We start from the raw sequence: 20,485 nt of genomic DNA on the forward strand, positions 1-20,485 counted from the left end.
AACTCATGAAAAGAGAAGCCAACTTTTCTTTTGCTCTTTCTCCAAAAAAGGGTAAAGATAAACCAAAATAAAATGAGTACCATCTTTTTTGCTGCCGATGCCATTATCTTTTTGGTCTGGGGTCCCGCCTGGACTTCTTTAATAATTTCTGTAATGCTTTTAAGACTTCCGCATCGATGAGACATGCCTGGAATCACTTGCCTTTTTTTTCTGTTTTGTTTTTTTTTCTATTTTATTTTGGTTTCTCTCTCTCTTATGAAACCCACAACTCCCGAGAAATGGATCCATTAGCGGAATTTTAAGGTGAGGCCGAGCCATTAAGGACTGAAGTATAAATTGAGAATAATGTGTTCTTGGTGATAGCAAGAACTACGTATAAAAGAAAAAAAAATTTGCTACATATCTCTATAAATATACGGCCGAGGATGGAAAGAAGTGTCATCGAGAATCTTTGAACACGATGAATGATAACGAAAATATTAGTTTTAGTAATATTAATAATAATAATAATACTCGTAACATCTTGAAGATATAAGAATGATCATAATGAATTCGTGTTAGGTTTCGTTATCTGTGCAGTATGAATAAATCTTGACATTTTAGGTTATCCTCACAAGTGTCTCGCGTGTAAACTCACTCGTGTATATTAAATTTGCTTAGAAATTTCCTATGACATAGAGAGAGATTGGACTTGCTCGATCAAAATATTCATCTTTTCAATAGTTTGTGTGTCACAGAGTTTTGACAAAATCCACTAGGGGAATTTAGCACGATTTCAGCTCCCTTTGAAGCCACTCGAATGTTTCCTCATCAATCAAAGTTAATGTCAAAAGATTTCCTGTTGGTTTGTCAGTGAAATTCCATGCAGATTCGGCATTTAATTTATTCCTCAGTAGTGTTCGTAGATCAAAATGCAGTTGGCATGACGTAGGGAAATGTAAGTCATAATGTAATTTTATGCCTATCAACTGAGGGGACATTCGCTTTAAAATAAAATTTAATGCCGTCAAGGGGACGCATAAAAAAAGACGTTGTACATTCTGCATAAATTGCTGTTGTTGTTTATTTATTTATTTGTTTATTTTATTTATTTTGTTAATTTTATTTAAAACATTTGCATCAAAGCATTACAAATTCGACATTGCAAATCAAGAAGCCATACGTTCGAAGATACAAAGTAAAAAGCAGTGTGTGTAGGTCAGTTATCTAGTTCACTCCAGTAATTTCAACCAGATGGATGTGAATATTAACAAACCTTACATTGGTATGAGTATGGGAGAAATTTAGCAACCTGTGATTGGTCGTAATGAACGACGAAAGAAGACATGACGTCATTTTCGGCGGACTTGTGGACAAAATGAATGCATTAATGTGAGGCATGTGTTGTTTTATCGTCCAACGTTTTTAAGCTTTTTCGTCTAACGTTTTTCTCACTTTCTCGCTTGGTTGGAGACACATTTTTTCAATGGAAAAAATATACATTTATATCATTTCTAATGTTTTTGTCGACGAAAGCAGTGTTCCGAATTGCAAATATTATCACAGTGTTTTGGAACCTCTCTACTTTAAAAATGTAGGAATATTCAAGAGAAATACATGCAACGATAGTAGGAAATACGTGAAGAAATAAATTTGGCCCCATAAAAAAGCCTTCCTGATGTATTGGGAAATTGAATGGAAAATTTAAAATGAGAGATAAATATAAAAGAAAATGTCTGCAACCACGGCAGATGGTAAAACGAACGGTAAGCAAACAGAAAATTGATCACCATTTTGCACAATGCCGTTTGAAAGGCTACTGGAAATCCAAGGCCGACTCGTCTGCCATTTGTGTCCAGTGTGATGTCAATATCACCGTTAGAGAATAGCTGTTCCCTATGCTATTTTCTTCGTGATTAGACGTCACTTTGAAAGAAAAAAGAAAACTGGAGGTTTCACCTTTTGAAAACGGAGGACGGTGAGTCCGTTAGGTATTTGCCAGGTATTCGCCTTAGCCAACAGCTCCTCCGCCAATGGTAATAGCTTCATCACTCTTTTGGACCAGTCACGAGATTACAAATTTCCTCCTTTTTGGTATAAATGTAAATATTGTAAATATGCGGCCGGTACTGATTCAGCTCCTTGAACTGACTCTAAATACAACAGTCACCAGTCCTTCGTACTTTAAGACATTGGAGCTTGCTCTAAAAAAAAAAGTCTGGAATGTTTACTGCGTGCGCTCGATAATGCCGCCCTACACGTGTTTCATCAAGTAACAAATCATCTCATCAAATTTCACCGAAAAATTCGGTACCGAAACATCTACAGTCAGGACCAGTGACTTTACTCGTTTCCCTTACTTTTCTGAAAAAAGCACACGAAAGATCTCATAAGATATTACGAAAGTTTGGTTGAACAGCCTGAGGTCTTCTCTAAAAGTAGCAAACACAGGACTGCTAAAAAAAAATATTATTGCTTTGGAACTACGGGCAGTTAGTTCTAGCTTGTGTATGTATACTACAGGGTGATTCCAAGATGATGGCAAAAACTTCAAGAGGTGATATTACATACCAATACAAACAATTGTCATCAAAGAATGCATGGTCTAACATGAAACGCAAACAAGCTAGCGCGTTTCGAAACGGCCACTCCACACACGTTAAAACGGCATTCCTGTTGAAATTTATCGGGAGAAAAAGAACACTATGCATGCGAATGTAAACTGCGCAAGGAGAGGAAACCGTGTGTATCTGTTCTGGCAGTCCTTGTACGACTTGCATCAGACCGAGAAGCAAGAAAGGATCCCGTTTCGCACAGCTGCCGATGCAAGCACGCAACTTGGTGGATTGGAACCAAACGGATTGGGCCAAACCGCCCATGGGGAAAACGCTCACCATACATTCGTGCTGCCTCTCTGGTTCTCTGGTACTTCCGTTTGCAGCTCCGTAAATTACTAAAGTGGGCCATTATCCCGTGCGTTGCAACTCTTAGAACGATTACACGCTGGAATAACTTCAATGGGCTTGCGTCCGCGCCTTTTATTCACTGTGACGCATTTTTGCATACGGGTTCTTCTTCCCCAGGTTACATTTGCATACACGGTGTTCTTTTTCTCCCAATAAATTTCAACAGGAATGTCGTTTTAACGTTTGCAGAGCGGCCGTTTTGAAACGCGCTAGCGCGTTTGCAGTTCATTTTTGGCCATGCATTCTCGGATGAAAATTGTTTGTATCGGTGTGTACCATCACCTCTTAAAGTTTTTCTCATCTTTTCTGAATCGCCCTGTATATTCAATCATCAGGAACTCTCGTCACTTTTTCATTTGATCTACGCTAATGTTTTTTTTTTCATTTGTTAAACCTAATTACTTTATGAAGAGATCTTTCTTTTAATACCGAACCTGGTTAATTCACCGAAGAAATAGAGACGAAAAAGCGCGAAGCTTAGAACGGTCGTCATCATTTCTGCTGAAATGAGCTCAAGTATGAGAGGCCTGGTCATACCACGATAAGACACAAGCAAATAAAATGAGCTCAGGAACCACCATTGCAAATAGACATGGTGTGAAATAGTATCTTTATTTTTCTTGTAACTCTTCAGTCCCATTACATCCAAAACATTTTCTTTCCTCGTCCGTAGCATTTCTTGGTACCCGGTTCATCAAGCATTAGCTACAAGGCATCAATCCGATTGGTGACTTGAATCCGGTAGCTTGATAGTATTCCCCATGGAGATGGGGAAAAAAATGCATATATAAAAAAGTATATCTTGTCTTTTCGGCAGATCCCTTGGCTTCCTCCCCACCCACCCCCAAACACGGACTTTCATTTTGCTTCACGTCCATTTCAGTCTTTAGACTTTCCACTCACGTCACAAGCTATTCGAGTAGAAAATTCCAGAAAAGGAGCAAAAATGGAAAAAAAAGAGTGGAAACAAAATTGTAACGAAACGTGGAAGTTTTACTTTCTATTGAAATGTGTGGGGGGAAAGGATATATATATTCCCAAAAACCCATTCCCAGCCAACAGTGACCGGGATATGTCAAATCCGGGAATCCCGTTTCATTTTCTTGCTTTCATTCTGGAATATCTCCGGATATGGCATTCAAGCTTCTCTTGAGGATCATCCAGCTGTCAAATGCTCCGTCACACACACACATGATCTGAGAAACTTCTCGGCGATTACTTCTTTTATAGAAGATAAAAAAAAAAGAACACACTATTGGCGAAGGATATATATAAAAGGAAGAGACTGGTCAAGACTTGGGGATGTTCCAAACAGGATTCAAGACAACGAAACTTATTCCATTTTCACCCGTTATCAGATCTACAATGTTTCGATTGATTTTATCCTGATATTGCCTTATTGGGAATTCTGATCCCGTCTTTTTAAACTTTCATCGAAATTATATTAGGTGAATGATTTTTAGTACATGATATTTTTTCCTCTCGAGCCGATAACACATGTTACAAAAAAAATTGAAATTGAAGTTTTTGTAGTTTTGATTAACTGATTTTTATATTATTTTAGAGCTGATTCCAAAAATTCAATTCATTTTTTTCTCCCTCGTAAATTTTTTTTTCACAAAATGGCTACATATTTTGGGGGAAATAACTTGCATGTTTTGGGAATTTTTATATTTTATCACCTCATAAACACTTACTTCACATTTATATCCTAACGTTGTCATTATAATGCTAGACCTTAAAATCAATGAAATATCTTTGGCAATGATTTATTATATTTACTCATAACGCACAGTTTGAGAGTGATTTGTATGCTGCTTATGTATTACCATTGATATTTCATTTTCATTTTATCTCGGAAAGTAGAGCTAATCTGACAAAAACCAATGCCAGATTCTGAATCCGCTTCCCCAAAGTCACCCTAAAATCATTGAATTATCGTTGACAATGATTTGACTATATTTGTTTATAGCGCACAGTTTCAATGGGATTTGTATGCTGCTTTGTATTACCATTTAAGATTGATTTTCACTTTATCTCGAAAAGTTGAACCCTTCTGACAAAACTCATGCCAGATTTGGAATCAGCGTTCAAAAAAGCTCCATAAAATTCACTGGAATTTTTTTTAACCTTTGGAAATAATTTACTATATTTTTCTATAACGCGCAGTTTCTATGTAGTTCACATGCTACCTATGCATTACTATTGAGAGAAATTTAATTTCCACTTTATCTCAAAAACTAGACATGATGGATTTTTACATAATTTCTATTTATTTCGAAGTGTAGTGCTTATATAGGGTCTTAAAGAGGACGTATAAGGCTTCAAAAATCCCCTATAAAAATAAATTCATTTGAAGTAATATTACTTTCAAAACATATCTACTTTCTTTTTGATTCAAACTATAGTAAGAAAAAAAATCGGATTGTGTGTGTAAACTTTAAGGTAAAAAAAAATGCAAAACAAACATTTCAGCAAATTAGCGAAATCGAAGCCACGCATGCTTTGCAACGAACAAAGAGTTTTTGTCGTTAAATTGGGACATCTACCATTAAATTCAAAATACCAAATAGGAAGAATATAATCTCACCTTAAGTGTAAAGGCAATTCTGAATTTTTTTATCTTCAAACTGGCTGCAGTGATGAACGTTTAAATGGCCCTTTGTACATATGCAAAGCTATGCATTTACGGGTTAAGGTGAGATAAAACCTTTAAATGATCAATTCTTTTTTTCGAAATTGCCAAAAAAAATTTTATTGATTTTATTTTAAAAAATATACCACATGATCATTACAATAGACGTCGTAGACTCTATTGTAATTCATCTATTGTAACGAACTTTTAGGAGGAGCAATAATTTATCCACCACATTTGAACTGCGTCGTAAGTATGTATACTTTTTGATTTTGTTTTGTGTTGTATATGTATTGAGTGTTTGTTTATTTTTTTATTTATTTAATGTCTGTATATTTTGATACAAATTAAGAATTTTGCTTCTTTTTTTGTGTTGCGCGGTTTTAGTCTTTATTTTTTTACAATAGTTTTGTCTTGTTTATGTTGTGTATGTGATAGGTTTTTATGTTTCTGTTTGTCTTAAACTAAATTTATTCCTTAATGATAATGACAAGTATAGAAAGCGGGAAAAATCATTAACAAAATCTGTTTCGAATTGTGCACTGCTAAACCATGGCGGTGAAGAGGACGTACAGAGCCTCAGAAATTGCACATAAAATAAATTTATGTACGTAAAATTACTTTCCAATTATATAACTGCCTTTCCTTTATTGCAAATAGATAATTGACATAGCTGTTTTGGTTATTTCATCCCAGAAAAATAATTCTAGTTCCACTATGTTTACCATCAATTTTTAGAATACTGAAGCTATGAATACTTTGTCAAAGGACTTGCTCTTACATTTGATTCTCAGCAGTTTACGAGATTCCATTTTTCCCCCTCCTCTCACTTTTTTACCAGAATTTTAGCACATTTTATCATTCTTTAACCTGACTAAGCAAAGGAGTATTTATATTGTTCAATATCAGCAATGGTTTTCCCTTATATTGACAATTTTACTATTTTCCTTTACTTTTTATTTCTTGGAACGCATACTTCATTTTGTAATTTGAACATGAGGCGTTCCAACTTGATTTTTCCCCGTTCACTCTATCTACGCAAACACACAGTCATGCTCTACACATACATGCACAAACTTTCTTTCTTCTTCACAACGTTCCAGAAGGGAAATTTGCAAGTCATCAGCTTGCTACAGACGAAGACGAACAAATCTTTGATTCTGGTCTGGTCATAAAACGATTCGTATAGTACCTTAATACCTATCTTGGCGTACCTTTCTCCTTCTTTGGTCTCTTCACAAAAGCTCTAACAAACACTTCTCGGGAAGGGCTCAGGCTCAGCTAACAATCGATAATTTAATACCAATTCTCTCAAAGATGAAATTTAATAATTTAAGTATACGTTGTAAGATTTTTCAATCATTTGTTACATCTGTAATTTTTATGCGGCCTTCTTATGGAGTATATTTGGTGTAAATAGCATTGAAAAAGTTCAACAAATTTTCTTCAAAACAGCTTTTAACCTGCCCAAAAATGTACTTGGCTACATCATTAGGGCAGAATTGGGACGTCCACTTTTGAAAGTAGTAGTAATTCATCAGTTAATAATGAAATTGGCGCACTTTAATGTAATGTTGTCTGAATGCGGTTTCCCATTCCTTATGAATTGTTATGATATACCGGACTATTTTTAGATCCCATCCCAGTTTATTCAAAGCTGATACTACTAAACCACACATGCACCTCTTCCATATTCATCTGCGGAACTTTTAAAGCTGATACTGAATCTCAAACTGATTTCAACAAAATTCAGAACTCTACTCACTTTCTTCATCTGAAACATTTCCGTTTTTCTATTTTACCATCAGAATACCTTTTCATCAATCTCACCCAATAAACTTAACAAGGTTATATATGAACTTTAGGTAACCTTGATAACATCCTTCTGCAGAACCTTATTTTTCAGAAATAACACGGAGTGCAATATTTGTTACAGGCATGACATCCAATGATCTTGTCAATGTAATTAATTTTTTTGTTGTCCAATGTACATATCTTTTCGCCGGAAACGTGTCTCACAATATATAAATTCCCCTAGAATCAAATGAACAGTCTCTTATACGCCTGCTGGATACCCATGTTTCTGACCTACGGATTGTATATTGTATACGGATTATTTAATTTCTTTCGAGATGTGCAATTATTCTTGGATCTGCTGGAAATTTATGAATGAAGTTTATTGTGAGATCATTTTTTTGCGATTTTTTTCTGTTCCATCTTGTGGATTGTTGTATGTATTTAATTTTCCCTGATAATCTTTATGTATTTATAGGTGCAAATGTAATTTTCTGTTATTGTTCCACATATTGCAATATAGGCCGACGGTTCTTAATACAATTAATAAAATCTAATCTAACCTGGCACTTTTAAGCAAATGAGCTATGGCGTCACACTCTGTTGCCACTACGAGGCTAATCCACAAACCATTCACTCTCTCATTATTGGAAAGTGCTATTCATCAAGCCTGGTATTAGATTTCACAAGCGATCTATCCGCGTATCTCGTATAGTCTGTGCAAAGAAGTGTCAACGCTGCATTGCAGGCAAAAGGTGACTCAACTAAATGTTCACGGGGGAAATCATGATAAATTGGTCACTCAGGGTATTTTCATGAACAAAACGAGTTAACAACAAATTATTTTAGACAGTCAGTGAAAAAAAGCATTGCCATTCCATTCTATTCCATGCTTGAATATAACTTTATTTCAATCGAAATTATCATCGAATATCCTCAGTTATTCTAGTGAATCAATTGCCTTCACTCGATTTGCAATTTTTGGTTTTTTTTCCTTCTTTATGTTTTATTTCTTGCACCAACTTGATGCCCCAAGGGCCTGGAGATCTTTCCTAAGACTGTCGAGCTCTTGTGGGCTTAACGGTACCAGAGGCGATCTCGGAGGCCCCATGTCCAATGGGCCCACAGCATTCATAACGGCTTTTAATGTAGCGAATACTTGACCTGAATAAAAGATCGAGATATAAAGTTTATTAACATGGAATATACGGGACGCCTCATTAATACGTAAATAGATGAAAAACACATAAAGAGAATTTGAATACTATTTATGAACAAGTTATTCTCACGAAGGAGGTTTGTCGGTTCAGGAAAAATTTTTCCAAATTTTTGTCGATAGAAAGCGTTGCATGCTAGTTCGTCAGGAGTCACTAGACATGAACCTTTCTTCAATCTCTTCCGTGTCTGAAACATTCGTAAAGCTTCAGACGGTGATTCGTGGCTGAAATAAAACATCTTCAACAATCTTTTCAACCAGTGTAAGCATCACAATGAAAACCTCGTGTGGGAGCCAACATTAGAAAAATCCAGAAATATACTGTTAATCGTTTGCCAAGCATTTCATAGGACTCAAATTTGCATATTTCTAGTGATTCGCTTGTGTGTAGTGTCCTCTATTGACAAACTTTGAACTAATTTTTTCTGTAAAAAAATTTTTTTTCTTCATCAATATAATTCATCAATCTTTTTCGCAATCCGCAGTCAAATATACTAATTCCTCCAAATTTTATAAATTTTTGTACTATTTACTAATTTATTTGGCAAACTGTACATAATGGTATTTTTATAAAAAAAAGTCAAAATTTATCAATACTAGTTTCAAAAAATTCTAAAAAAAAGAGGGTTACTTAATGAAAGTCAATTAATTTGATTATTAAGCGTGAATTTTACTAGAGAAAGGTCGCAGAATATTCTGTCAATAAATGAGTCCTATTCTCACCATATTTGTTGAAAACTTCCACTGCCTCTGAAACTTTTTGCTGTTGAAAGAAAATGAAAAAGCAAAGTTAAATTTTGAAAATCTTCAGAATAATTTCTTCAATTATACTATATCAATCTCTGTTCACTCGTGAAATTAGTGATATTCTACCTACTTGATGATCATATGCTTTTTCGTAATCTCCTTTAGTATGAGCTTCAACAATCCGCAACACAAGTGGAGCCATGAAATTGTAAGTTGAGCCGATGGTTGCTGTAACCCCGGAATCAAGACTTTGAAGCACGGCCTGCATTTGAATAAATACATCAGTGAAGAAAAAAAAACCAAATATTTAACTGGTTATGATTTATTCAAGAAATTTTTAAGACAAAAAAAATTAGGCTAGGCTGTGTCAAAGACGTGAATACGTCATTGTGCCTTGAATCGCATGTTAGATACTAACATAATGAAATTATGTACCTATCATTATCATTGGCTTTATAATAGCTAACAACCGACACCAGTGTCGTCTATTTTCGTTGTGAACAGCTCGAGATATAGCGGAAGAAAATTTGTTACGAGTCAGGGCATGGGTCTGGTGTCCAGACGGAAAGAGATGATCCGGAGTGATTTCATTGGATGCACCTTGCCATTTGCATTTGGCGATATCATTGCTTTCGACTTGCGTTCGTAGGTACTTCCTGAGATATGAGCGTTTAGATAATTTCGTCAAGCAACTTTTTACGAATGCTCCCAGTAACGTCAGAGGATTTAGCAGACGTATTCACGTCAAAAAAATAATTCAAGTCCGCTATAAAGTCATTTAAATCACACAATGCTTTTAATCTTTTTTGCAACTGCAAACCGGTGAAAATAGTTACAAAATTTCCCAGACCGGCGGAATTGTGATAAATAAGTTAAAATCCCTCTTTACGGTCATATGTGATCGCACTTTCTTATAACGGCCCACACAACCACAATTTCCCTTATATAATAAAAGTATACCTTTCAGACCTCCTGCTTAAAGGTCATTCCTCTTTTACGGACGAACTGTTCTATACCCTCGGTATCCGCAAAACAGGGGTTTCACGGCAAATAGGAAAAATAATTTGCAAACCAGCAAAAAAATACATAAACAGGGGAACTAACTTGCGGACCGGCAATAAATAAATATGAGAAATAATTTTTGGACTAGAAATAAATAAATAAATACGAGCAAAAAAAGTTATTTGCAGGCCGGGAATAAACAAATAGGAGACATATTATGCGGACCGGCAATAAGTAAATAAATGGGAGGAATACTTTCGGACTAGCAAATGCATAGCTATGCAAATTAGCGTGTGTTTTATCTTCTTTCGTTGCTTTATATATTTCACTTTATTTCATTTTTCTCTTAGTTAATCCTGATTGTATGTATTCAATGTCTTCTCATGGATTGTTTCCATTGAATGTATATAATTTTTTCATTTGTTGAATGAATAGAAGTTGCTCTCCGACACGACCCAGCCTCCTAGGACAGTGGTCGGCAAACCGCGGCTCTTTGGTCCCTTGAGTGTGGCTCTTCCACAAAATACCACGTGCCTCCGCACAAAAAATTCCAAATTTTTGCAAAATCATGTTTAGACACGCATTTTGGCTATTTTGTTCTTGCTCCCTTCCCCTCCCCTCCCAAGTGAGTCTTTTTCACGGGTTTTTGCCGAAAAAAAAAGTGAAAGCCTGACGCTGCTGTCACGTGACACTTCCGCGATTAATGAAAACTGGATTTTGGATCGCAACTGGTAAGTTCGAGAAAAAGTTGTCGAAAACAAGACTTTTTTTTAGGTACATGGGACACCACCTCTCATGACGGCTCTTCCGAGGCCTCCTCTCTCCATCGAACATCGGTGGTCAACACTGCTGAAGCAATCCAGAGTTCTGAGCGACCACCAGAAGACGATGCTCCTGGGACCTCTGCCCCACAAGACGACCCACCTTGGGCTTTCATCGACGACGTCCTCCGGCTAACATCTCGTCGGACGAGCTTACAGTGAACCCGTCTTCCGCACATTTCCCAGAGAAAGGTGCCAGATATCCGTCAGACAAGTAAAATAATAACTTAATAAACTTTACTTGAAATTTATTAAGTTAATTTTAGGGACGCGAGCGTTGAGTGAAAGAAGATGTAGTGTGGATTGAAAAAGGTATGTTGAGATGGTTTGGACACATACAGAGAGGATGGACGAAAGGTCATAGACGAAACAAGTAGTATACAAGACGAGTGTGGATGGGAGAGTTGGAAGTGGTCAACCTCAGCGAACGTACCTCAATCGGATCGAGGACATTTTTAGCAAAGACCGGCTTAGGAGTACCTTAATTAAGTTAATAACAATGTAGCTGCCTATACAGTTCAAGTTTGAAAAATTTGGCTCTCAAAAGAAATTTCAATCGTTGTACTGTTGATATTTGGCTCTGTTGACTGATGAGTTTGCCGACCACTGTCCTAGAAGGTGAAGAGAGGAAATTGTATTGCACAACAGCTCTAGACGTGAGCGGTCATCAATCAATCAGCATTCTGGTTTCCATCGTTCAGTTAGGGCCGTGTCAAGCGCATCAGAAGCCCCTGGGGGATAAGTTATTTTTCTAAGGCCCTACCTGACAAATTCCCGGAAAATTCAACTATTTCTAATTTTTCTCAGGCCCCCCGGCCCGTGCCTGGGGGGGGGGCCCATGCTTTAAGACGGCACTGTATTCAGTCTGATCAGAAAAGTATGGAGGTTATTGATACTATCGAAAAAGTCAATGTGCTAACAGTTAGGTAGGCCAATCCGCTATTTTGAAATTGAAAAAAATAATAATGGTTAAAAAAAGCGGATTTATTGCCTACTTAAAATTTTTTGATGCCTTTACGGGAACGTCTAAAAGTTTAGAAATTGAATAGAAATTAACAATAAGTAAAACCATTTCTTAAATTTTAAAACCATTTCTTTTTCGGGAACTTTTTAGGAGTTTGACTTTTAAGGAATTTTTTTTCATATTTTTAGGGCATTCTTTCGAGTTTGCGGGCCATTTCTCATGGTCGGTTTTCAAGATTTTCTTGGTCAAAAACATCCTGATCTTGTTGGTTATTAACTTTATATAATTAAGAGATAGATATACTACTAGTAGCCGAGAGCCCTGTATAATTATTATTATATTGTAAGAGATATACTACTTATTCGTAGGGTGCTGCCATCTATCGGCATAAATTTGAACAAGTTCAAGTTATCATAAGAAAGCAAACTAATATTTTCTTTAACTATTTTAAACCCATGGCGATACTAAACAAAGAGCAATAATAAATGTATGAAAAACCGAAATATCTAAATCGTTTGGGTTATTCAATAACTGAATTTATATTTGCAGACATTGGATTAATGCGATATTTTTTGAGTTACTTCCCGAATTAATATGATATATGACACTATGTGGTAGATGGCAGCACTACAGAGTTTCATAAATGGTAGATCATGGAAAGGTTAAAGAAAAAATTACCAGTCAGCTTCATTTTCTTTTTTTTCAATTCAAGTGTCCTCATACAATTTTGAAATTTCTCCCTTTTGTCCTAATTTTCAAGATTACTTCTGTTTTTTTTTCTTTAAAGCGAAAGAAAAAATTGCACTATTCAACAAAAACCTGTTGAGCTCGTGTGCGCTGAACGGGACCGTACACGGACAAGAGCGAATCTATGGAATGGGGGGGGGGGGGACAAGCGAAATGCTATAATTCACGAAATTTTCGGACCTTTATATGATAATATTGCAACAACAAATTCGAGATAACGACGACCAAATCTATCTCCACGGTGGAAAAATCGAAATGAAATCCAAGACCAGCCACACCAAGCCACAAGTCAACCAGCAGCAGGATCCCTCATACAACTTCACCCCCACACACAGGGGCGTAGGAAATGTTTCGAATCTGTGGGTGCTCGTCTTGAGCTTTACATTGGAAATTACGATTTCTCTATCGATTCTGGGGGTGCTCAGACCCGTGCCACACATTACCGTGGGTGCTCGAACACCCACAGCATCCCCGGCTCCGACGCCACTGCCCACACACACGCACACACACTTCCCCACTTGTTGTAGTACTTCCCCACTCAGTAGTGAACCAAGAAACTTCTATGGATCGAAGAAAGAAGTCACTCTTCGCTATCCATTCAATGGTTTCAACAGCTGGCTGATGCAAAGAAAGAAAGAAAATTCACTGCCATTGCAGGGAATCGAACCCACGTTCTCTCACTGTTTATGCCATGTAGATATGAGGGATATCGGACTGCCCCTTTTTTTGTCACTTTTCTTTTCAAATGGTACTGGAGTGAAACTTCATTAACATTTTTTGATAGAAAGTGTCTCAAAATGATAAAAAATAATTATGAATGTTGCACTACCTAATGCCATTTTCTAAAATTTTTACGTCAAATTTTAAGCAAAATTCATGTGATGTTTCAAATCAGGTTGCGAAAAATTCCGTGAATGGTATGTTTTGTTATTATTATTATATGCTTTTAAGTTACTCAAATCTGTTAATGCACGTGTGAAGTTTTGGAAATTTCATTTTAATTTCGTCCATAAAGCAATGTAATTAGAATATATGTGAAAGACCTTAGATATCAGTTCACAACTTCGGTAATGTACCGCATTATATCATATTAAAATTTCGTAATTATACAATTAATAGATTTCTAGTAATCGTGTTTCAAACTTAAATAAAATGTCAAAAATAGCATTCTCCGTTTTTATTCACGGATTACTTGTATGTAAAAACGTAACACTAAAGTGGACGGTAACTCTGGTAAACAAAATAAGACCACTTTTGAAATCACAAAGAATAGGACTTTCATTAAAAAAAAAAAAATCTCATATTTACTCCCGAAATGACGTTTTCAACGTCGTCGGATACTTTAAAAATGCAAAGAAATGCTGGCACTTGAACTTTGCAAAGGTAGCTATTCTAAGCCCAAAAGTCCTTCATAGCATGGATGTTGAAAGATCCTTGGGTTTCAACGACACCGATAGCGTATTTAAAAGTTCACCAAAATACTTATTTTGAATACAATTATTTCTCATAATTAATTATTTTAATTTAAAATTGAAAAAAATGTCATATTTATTTTCTAACAATAAATGCAAAGTTTAAATTCTTCATGCAAATATGTAAAAAATTACTGACTTTGACTTTTTTTTGAAAAATTTAGTTGTTCTATTTGCAAAATTTACGTATCCTAGTTATGATATATGAATCGCTCATAGGTGGTGCTGCCATCTATGTCGAACTAAAGTGGACAGTTCGTGTGGAACTAAAGTGGAATTCAGTTCGTAACACTGTTCTGTAATAGAGTACATATAAGCACTGTTTTTTTGAAACATCGCTCAAGTTTTTGAGTGCACAAACTTTACGGCTTGTGGGCCATATTAACTGAAACCCACTTCAAGGACCCCAGAATATCAATTCCGAAGGAGAGATTTAAATAGATAGATAGATAGAACCGCTCACAACCCCGGACTGATGCAAACCCAAAGCACCTTACTTCCGTTACCTCAAAAGAGGCAGAGTTGTGTCGGAAAAGTTGGCAAATATTTATAGTGGTGGCTTCCCTTGCCCCGTTTTCGCAAGTGATTGACTCGCGTCGTTCTCCTCATGAAGACAGCCATCAACTCGATGCAACGTACAAGCCATTTGACTAAAATGTATAGCTGAACCCAATGACTAGGGAGAAAAATTGCACGTGCGCCCAGTGGCACATAAGGGCCGGAGACCGCAGCTTGGGATTTCGAAAGAAATATGGAAAAGACTTGTGGGCAAGAAAGAAGAAAAAGAAGCTGGCATGTTGAAGTGGGAGAGATTTGAGAATGGTCTATAAATACACAATGTATACAAATTTCATATATACAGCGCCACGACTGTGACGGGAAACGGAGAAACAAAGCCTCCGTCCACAGCGCCGAGCAGTCAGTCCTGTTTCCCTTTCCTTTTACAGAATATTCAATATACACACATATAGAGATTTGAATGAAAAACACACATAAAACGATTTTGGATGCAGTCGATCCCGGTTATAACGTTTTCCCGCTTAGCGCGACTTATTTTCGGGATCTCAACTACAAGTAATTCTTATTAATATTTCCCGTTTTCAGCTTTTTCCCGCCTTCAACATTTTTTCATGGCGGTTTTCTTGAAAAAACGTTATAAGCGGGATCCACTGTATATCTATTTCAATGTTGGTACTGAGATCTTTTTTGCTTCATTATAATCATTTGCCCGTTTTTTACATATTGTGTACAGGTCTCATACCTCTGAAAATGGTCAAGAAGCCTATATCACATAGATTTCGAAATGGTGTTCCGCAAAACCCTGGGGTTCCGTCAAACGTCACTGAAATCTTGAAAATCTAGGAACACGAAGAGCTCGTAAGTAAATAAAAAAATCGTTTGTGATGTTGTTCTTTATTTTCGATTGCGCCTTTTGCGATATGATTTTATACTGTTTATTACTGGTGTGTGCCCTTTCAATTTATAATATATTTATTTGATTCTTCGATTAAATCATTTTTAATTACTAAAGTGGAACGAACGAAGTAATTAATTTGTGTCCTCTTTGGCATACCATTAAATTCTGTTTTTGCCGGAGATTCCCGGTTTTCCCGGGGTGCCGAAGTGCTAACGTTGCTTCTTGTGACAGTGCCTGAGTGTCCGCAGCGGACTATGGATGAGGTCGTTGGCGGAGAGAGACTTGGAAGTTTGTGGGGATGGCACGATGATGATGATGTCAATTCATATATATATACATATACATTAGATCAGTCGACTCCATCTTTGACTCTGGAGCATTCCCCCTCCCCGTATCGCCACCCATACACAAGGTGAGCGTCTGGTTTAGTAGTATCGATTGTTAAGGGACAATTCTAGGTCGTGGTATCGCGGGGAGTTTTTCTCTAATAGGATTGTTAATAAATGGAATAGCTTACCTCCGGGAGTGGTGAATTCTAACACGATTGACCCGTTTAAAAAGAAGTGTGGTAAACGTATTGGGGTAAGTCGAGAAGCTGCAAATACTTGAATCAGACAACTTTTTTTTATAGGTATTGTATTATATTTTATCTTTACATAATCTTTAGTTTCTATAATTGCATTTTCAATTGGGTTGCTGTATTTTAGGAAATATATGACATCCATATATCTCATGGGCATCTTGTTCTCAGCCACCTAGTTGGGCATTTTTAATGTTGTACCCTTGTATTTGCATTTTGCATTTTGTATATTACGAGACATTTCTATATAACTCGTAAAAACGATTGATTTAAAAAAAATTATTGACTAGGAGCAAATTTTCTTCAATCACATAAGTTACGAGAAATTTTACGGGTTGGAAAAGGAGCACAAGTAATCTATTTCAGAGAAATTTTGAGTTAATAATCTTTAAAAACCATTTAAATTAACAGAAATCAATTAAAACAACATATAAAACGTGTATTTCTTACAATCTTTTACTTTATTTTTCGTACGAATATAAAATTTGGGAAACGCATTTTTCGACTGTTTATGCTTTGCTTACCTGCATAATCATTCTCATCTTCAGAACATATTTTGGGAATTTTCAGACATATTGAGAAAAAAAAATTCATTATTAACACCTGGCGCGCATGATAAAAGACCATGCCATATATAATTTAATAAAAAATGATTCAAAATGTAAATATATTAATGATTAATAATTAATAATTTATTTTATAACTAATAATTTCATGATAAAATTATATAAAAGAAACTATAAAGTCTATAAAAGTGAAGCAAAATATTAAAATATCATAGATTAAATCTTATTTAAAATCAGATTTATATATATAAAATTCAATTCTGAAAATCAGAAAAAATTTTATAATTTTCTTTGAATCTCAAATATTTTGATTCAATTTATGAACTGATCAGTTTCTTTCATTTTGAATCCAATTTTATCCAAGTAAATTTCATACCATGCAATTTTATTATGCGTGCGAGGTGTTGAAAATACATTATTTTTAATGGTTGAAAATTTCCAAGAATATAAGTTCTGATGATTTTTTAATTAAATTATGGTGATATAGCATAGCATAGCATATACAACCGAAAACATTCTTTCCAAATTTAAAATAAATCAGTAATTAAATAATATTTTTAATGATATTTCCAACAGCAAGAGGCTCCTTGACCATGTTGAAAGTTATGAGACTTCTTGAGTTTATTCCTGTGTTAATCAAAATTGTCAATTCTCAAATTTTATGCGGCAAAGTTTGTACACCAATCCTCAAGCATCCCAAGTCAAAGTAGATTCTTCTAGGGAACATTGCATTATGAGGAATTCACAAATTCCTAACAAAATTTAAATGCTATTTAATTACCATTATTCAATTATTTAATATTCACGGTGTTTGTTTTTGTACTTACGTCGTCATAGCCAGAAATAAGCTTGAATGGGGGTCCGGGCAATCTATGGCACTTCTGTAAATCCCTCACATCCAAAGATGTATATTTCGCACCAACAAAAGTAGGCACGGCTTTCCGAGCTTCCAGCAATACCTCTGACAGTTTAACTACGAAAAGAAATTACTAATAGCTTTTAGTAGAAAACCATAACAAACTTGTTTGTTCAAAAAACACAAAATAAAAATTCAGTTTTTTTCTACCTCTCATTAATTTTCACTAGCATAATTAAGTTGCAAAAAAATATTTCCTAAATAAGTTTAATAAATTACTTTTTAAAAGTGAAAAAATACGAGAAAAAACAAATCCCTAGTATCTTCAACGAGATCATAAACTTTCATTAAGATGAAAATGTTCTAAAAAAAAAAACACGTAAGCCTACTCACACCGGTAATGAATTCTTCATTGTTTATCCATAAATCCATATCTATTTAGTTACGTTTTTATTCGTAACACTTATTACTTATTACGTTACACTTTGAGCTCGTAATTAATTCTTGTTCAAGCTCTCTATTTACTGTCATTAGCTCTGTTTCCTCATGAATTTAACAACTAAGCAAAGCAAATTAACTAAAAAATTAAAATTACCAGAAAACTAAGCAAATTTCAAAGACTTCTTCCCGCTTGAATATTTTAATAACTCTGATTCACTGTAAATTTCAAACGGAGCCGAGAAAAAAAAATTAAAAAACTACCTATAAAAAAATATATTTTACTAAAGATAATGAATAAAATTTTTGAGATAATATTGTATCTTTATAAACTCGACTTATATAAACGTTAATCGTTTACCATTTAGAAAGATATTTATTTCTCGTAAATTCTAGACATTGTTGTGGATTTTTAGCGTCAAAATAAAATAGACTTAACCGGGATCTGGTTTTCACTACTATCCAATTAACGATCTCTACAATAATTTGTTTCCCATGAAAAAAAAAAATGCTTGTGAAATTCGTTTTTTTTAAAGAAAAACTATTAGTGAATCATAAATTTCAATTAATACACGAATAAAAATTTTATAATAGGTTTTTTTTACAGATCTCTTAGTCATTGTTTATGTTTTGGTTTAAGATCGGATTATGTTTTTAATTTAAAAACTAAATATATAATTTCATAAATTATATTCAAATATTCTCTTTTCTTATAAAAATATTGGCGCGAAAAATTGTTATACAATTAAGAGAAGGAGCTTGTTCTTTTTAATGAGATTAAAAATATTAATCTCTCGAATATTTCGCTTATAAGCAGATTATAACTTACATGGTATGTTGACCATGTCGGGGATGTGGTAAAGCATCAGTGGCGTATTAGGCGCGGCGTCGTGCACATTTTTCAAATAAGCTACTAGTTGCGCTGAAACATCAGAAAGATAATGTTTAATTCCATAAAAAACGTACTTCTACAACAATATATTAATATAGTATTAATTTCCAATAGCTTATATCAGCCGTTTTTAGCGCGTGCCCCGCTCCCGTCTTATACAGGGCCTCTTATCCTCTTCTAAGAATGAGATCCTTTCTACTTATCGAATTGAGTATAATCGAAACTGAATTTATAATGAACTACAATTTTATAAATAAGATGGATTTCTAAAACCCTGAGTCAGACAGGAACCCAGAAGGTGGGTACTCATCTCTTTCAAGAGCCGCATTGACGTATTTTAACGTTCATGAGGAATCCCTTTCGGAAAAAAATGTGTCCTAAAAATAGGAGGAGTTTCTTATACATGGATTGCATTTTAGATGTATCTTTTCAACTTTTTTTCCAAATTTTAAGGCAAAAAAATCAAGGGATCCCTTATACCAGCGGTTTTCAACAGGTGCTCCGCGAAGCCCTTGGGGCTCCTTGTGCACTCTCCAAGGGCTCCGCGCGAGTCAAAAAGGTTGAGAACCGCTGCCTTATACCATAAGCGGAGATAGACTTGAAAGTCTGGGGGGGGCACGATGATTGCTGGGGTGGGGAGGGGGTGCATGTTGATGATGATGATGTCAATTCATATGTACGCATATATTAGATCAGTAGGCTTTAGCTTTAACGCTGAGGGGGGGGGCAAGCCCTCCCATGCCCTCACCCGTATCTCCGCCCATGCCTTATACATGTCAAAATACGGTATACTTGAAAAATAGCTCTGTGTAAAAATACTGAAAGATCCATCGAACCTGCACGATAAATCGATACCGACACATCACCCTGGGTGCTGAGTTCAGTAAGCTTCCTTTTTTATTGGCATGGCCGGCATGGTTCCCCGGAAAAAGTGAAGTTCTGGGACCCACATACTTGGCTGGAAGTATTAGCTTATATACACTCATGTCCATAAATTAAGGATAATTCAAAATCACACGGAAATCGAAATCTAAAGTAAAAATTTCACCTGTAGAATTATCACACACATCTGCAAGAATGATATGCAAATTTCAGGAAGCCACCAGATGATGCCGATAGTACGTCACAATGACGAGAGTGCAAGAGGGGGTATATAAGGAATGGTGGCAAAGAAGTAAAATTGTTCACAAGAGTTCTGTAAGGCGCTCAGTGCCATAAGCGAATAGTTATTTATGACACAGAGGACGCATGTGGATGATTTTTCCGTGGTAGAATTATCGTCCGCCTGGAATGTGCGCGTATTCAGATGGAAGTATCCGAGGAACTTGGAATTGCCCAAAGTGCCATCTCTAGGCTTTGGCAACGATTCCAAGATAACGGAAATGTCAGTAGA

At 35.5% G+C, this 20,485-nt stretch overlaps 1 protein-coding gene across 2 annotated transcripts in view; it reads right to left on the reverse strand.

Moving 5' to 3' along the window:
- Positions 1–8,353: 8,353 nt before the first annotated feature.
- LOC149075782 (N-acetylneuraminate lyase-like) overlaps positions 8,354–20,485 on the reverse strand; it is a 69,516-nt gene continuing 57,384 nt past the window's right edge. The window contains exons 7-12 of one of the 2 annotated variants that reach the window (XM_089243289.1): positions 19,030–19,122; positions 17,734–17,879; positions 16,865–16,882; positions 9,468–9,599; positions 9,314–9,353; positions 8,354–8,538 (exon numbers count right to left, since the gene is read on the reverse strand). In XM_089243289.1, the coding sequence (XP_089099415.1) occupies positions 8,381–8,538; positions 9,314–9,353; positions 9,468–9,599; positions 16,865–16,882; positions 17,734–17,879; positions 19,030–19,122 (587 nt within the window). In that variant the 3' untranslated portion in view covers positions 8,354–8,380. The remainder of the gene's footprint in view (positions 8,539–9,313; positions 9,354–9,467; positions 9,600–16,864; positions 16,883–17,733; positions 17,880–19,029; positions 19,123–20,485) is intronic. The other variant, XM_089243288.1, reaches the window with a different exon arrangement.

This window comes from Pholcus phalangioides, unplaced genomic scaffold, assembly GCF_987345545.1.
Source record: "Pholcus phalangioides strain wild (caught in Gottingen) unplaced genomic scaffold, Ppha-v1.0 ptg000015l_1, whole genome shotgun sequence".
Lineage (NCBI taxonomy): Eukaryota > Metazoa > Arthropoda > Arachnida > Araneae > Pholcidae > Pholcus > Pholcus phalangioides.